This window comes from Mandrillus leucophaeus, unplaced genomic scaffold (genome assembly GCF_000951045.1).
Source record: "Mandrillus leucophaeus isolate KB7577 unplaced genomic scaffold, Mleu.le_1.0 Scaffold718, whole genome shotgun sequence".
Taxonomy (NCBI): Eukaryota; Metazoa; Chordata; class Mammalia; order Primates; family Cercopithecidae; genus Mandrillus; species Mandrillus leucophaeus.
The window spans coordinates 498347-500664 of NW_012107786.1; the positions used below are offsets into that span (position 1 = coordinate 498347).

A 2318-nucleotide genomic window follows, 5' to 3' on the forward strand; every position below is an offset into this window, starting at 1 on the left:
GCAGAACCAGGCTGAAGGAAGGATGCACAAGAGGGTTTACCCCTGGCCCGCTTCTGTGGCTCACACCACAGTCCCTCCTCACCACAAAGGCCAGACATCCTGTTCTGGGAAACCTATCCCTGGCTATCTCTCATCTTTCCCAGGGCCCTAACCTCTCTCCCCATCCTCTACCTGCCAACCAAGCTTTTTAAACTCATCCCCTGTAGTCTCCCACACCAGAATGCCCCACGGAGAGGAAAGAGAGCCACTCCTTTAAAGACTCGCCATCTCTTATTCACTTATTTTGGTAAGGGCCTTGGGGAGCCAAGAATTCTCAGTTCCCTCTACTTTGAGCCTTCTGTTAGCTCCCAGTGAGACAGAGTGGCTTGGTGATTAGTTTTGGGGATTTTATTTTATTTTGTTTTTTTTCGGTAGAGACAGGGTCTCTCTACGTTGCCCAGCCTAGTCTTTAACTCCTGGCCTCAAGTGATCCTCCTGCCTAGGTCTCTCAAAGTGCTGGGATTACAGGCATGAGCTACTGCACCTGGCCTTGGCTTGGTGGTTAGGATCTGACTTCAGAGCTGGATAGACCTGGAGCCAAGGCCAGTTCTGTGCCATTACTCACTACTTGTGTGATCTTGGGCAAGTGACTACCCCTCTGTGCCTTCATTTCCTTGGTGGAAGATGGGGAAAACCAGGGTACATACCCCAGATAGATTTCTTGAGGATTAAATGAGACAGGGAAACTGAGACTGAGGGAGTAGCTGAAGGGAACCGTCTTGTTCCTGCTCTCTCCCAGACAACATAAGTGTCCCCTCTATGCATGCTGGTAGGTGGAGACCCCCTCGCCATTACATGTGCGCACGTTACATGCTCTTGCCTCCACCTCCATCCTTGCTCCTGCCATCCCTCTCTACCTGGAATGTCCTTTCCTTCCTCTGTGCCTCTGCCAGTCCTACCCATCCTTCTAGGCCAATATGCCACCTTTTCCAGGAAGCTTCTGTGATCCAGAAGTGACTGTTGTATCCTCTGGGCCTCCCGTGGGGCTCCTACCGCTTTCAGCCTTGGGCTGTAGTAACCTATAGCCTACCTTACTCTCTCCTAACCCTATGTTCTCCTTTCTGGCAGGAGCTTCTCTGCACCCTAGCACTCCTGGGTGGAGTCGGAGCCACTGCGATGCCTCTGTGCCTTACCTGTTCACAAGGTCTTCGACGCACCCCTGGAGGCGGCCCCAGGGCCCGAATGACTCCTGGCCGGGGTTGTTGGGGGCTGTACTGAGGGTAGGTCAGAGGCCTGGGGTAACTGCTGGGCCCCAGGAAATGAGGCTGTACCATCCACTGCAGCTCCTGACTGCCACTCATGGTGTTGATGCTTGGCACGAGGTGGAACTTCTAAGGAATAAGAAATGGAAGGCCACAGATGAGGTCCATGTGGATTGAGGGGCTTCCACTGGGCAGAGGCTACACTGCTGTCTACCTTCAATGTACAGGCTAGCTCTGAGAACAGAAAGAACACAGCCTGGCAGTCAGAGACTGACCTGGTGGCAAATCCCTGCTCATAAGCTGTGTGGTTTTGGGCAGGTCACATAACCTTTCTGTGCCCCCGTTTCCCCATTAGAGCTAACATTTATAAAGTATAAACTGCCAGGAACTGTTCTAACCACTTTACAAATACTGACTCATATCATTGGCACAGTAGTATCTTCATTTTCTTTTCTTTTTTCTTTTTTTTTGAGATGGAGTCTCACTCTGTTGCCCAGGCTGGAGTGTAGTGGCATGATCTTGGCTCACTGCAACCTGTGCCTCCCAGGTTCGAGTGATCCTCCTGCCCCAGCCTCCCGAGTAGCTGGAATTACAGGTGTGCACCACCATGCCCGGCTAATTTTTGTATTTTTAGTAGAGACAGGGTTTTACCATGTTTGCCAGGCTGGTCTCCAACCCCCAACCTCAGGTGATCCACCCGCCTTGGCCTCCCAAAGTGCTGGGATTACAGGCTTGAGCCACCGCACCCAGCCTAGTATCTTCATTTTCAGACAGGAGAACAGTTGTCCACAGACACAGAGCCAGTGAGTAGGAAACAGTATTTGAGCCCAGCAGCTGGTCTTTTACCCACTCCTGCACCTGTTTGCACGAAGAGGATAATTACAGCTCCCATCTCACGGGGAGGCTGTGCGAATCAAGTGAGAGAATGTGTGCGACAGTCTGGTAAGTGGCAGGTGCCCCGTGCAGAGGGGCTGAGGCAGGAAAGAGTCACTGCTGTGGGTTCAGGCCATCCCAGTGCTTTTTTTTTTCTTGAGACAGGGACTCACTCTGTTGCCCAGGCTGGAGTGCAGTGACCTG

The 2318-nt window shown here is 52.2% G+C and overlaps 1 protein-coding gene across 5 annotated transcripts in view; it reads right to left on the reverse strand.

The window, feature by feature from the left end:
* FOSL1 (FOS-like antigen 1) overlaps nt 1-2318 on the reverse strand; it is a 13261-nt gene that overhangs the window by 8336 nt on the left and 2607 nt on the right. For 3 of the 5 annotated variants that reach the window (XM_011965218.1, XM_011965216.1, XM_011965217.1), the window contains exon 2: nt 1173-1370. The exons of the other annotated variants lie outside the window; for them this stretch is intronic. In XM_011965218.1, the coding sequence (XP_011820608.1) occupies nt 1173-1370 (198 nt within the window). The remainder of the gene's footprint in view (nt 1-1172; nt 1371-2318) is intronic. 5 annotated transcript variants of the gene reach the window in all.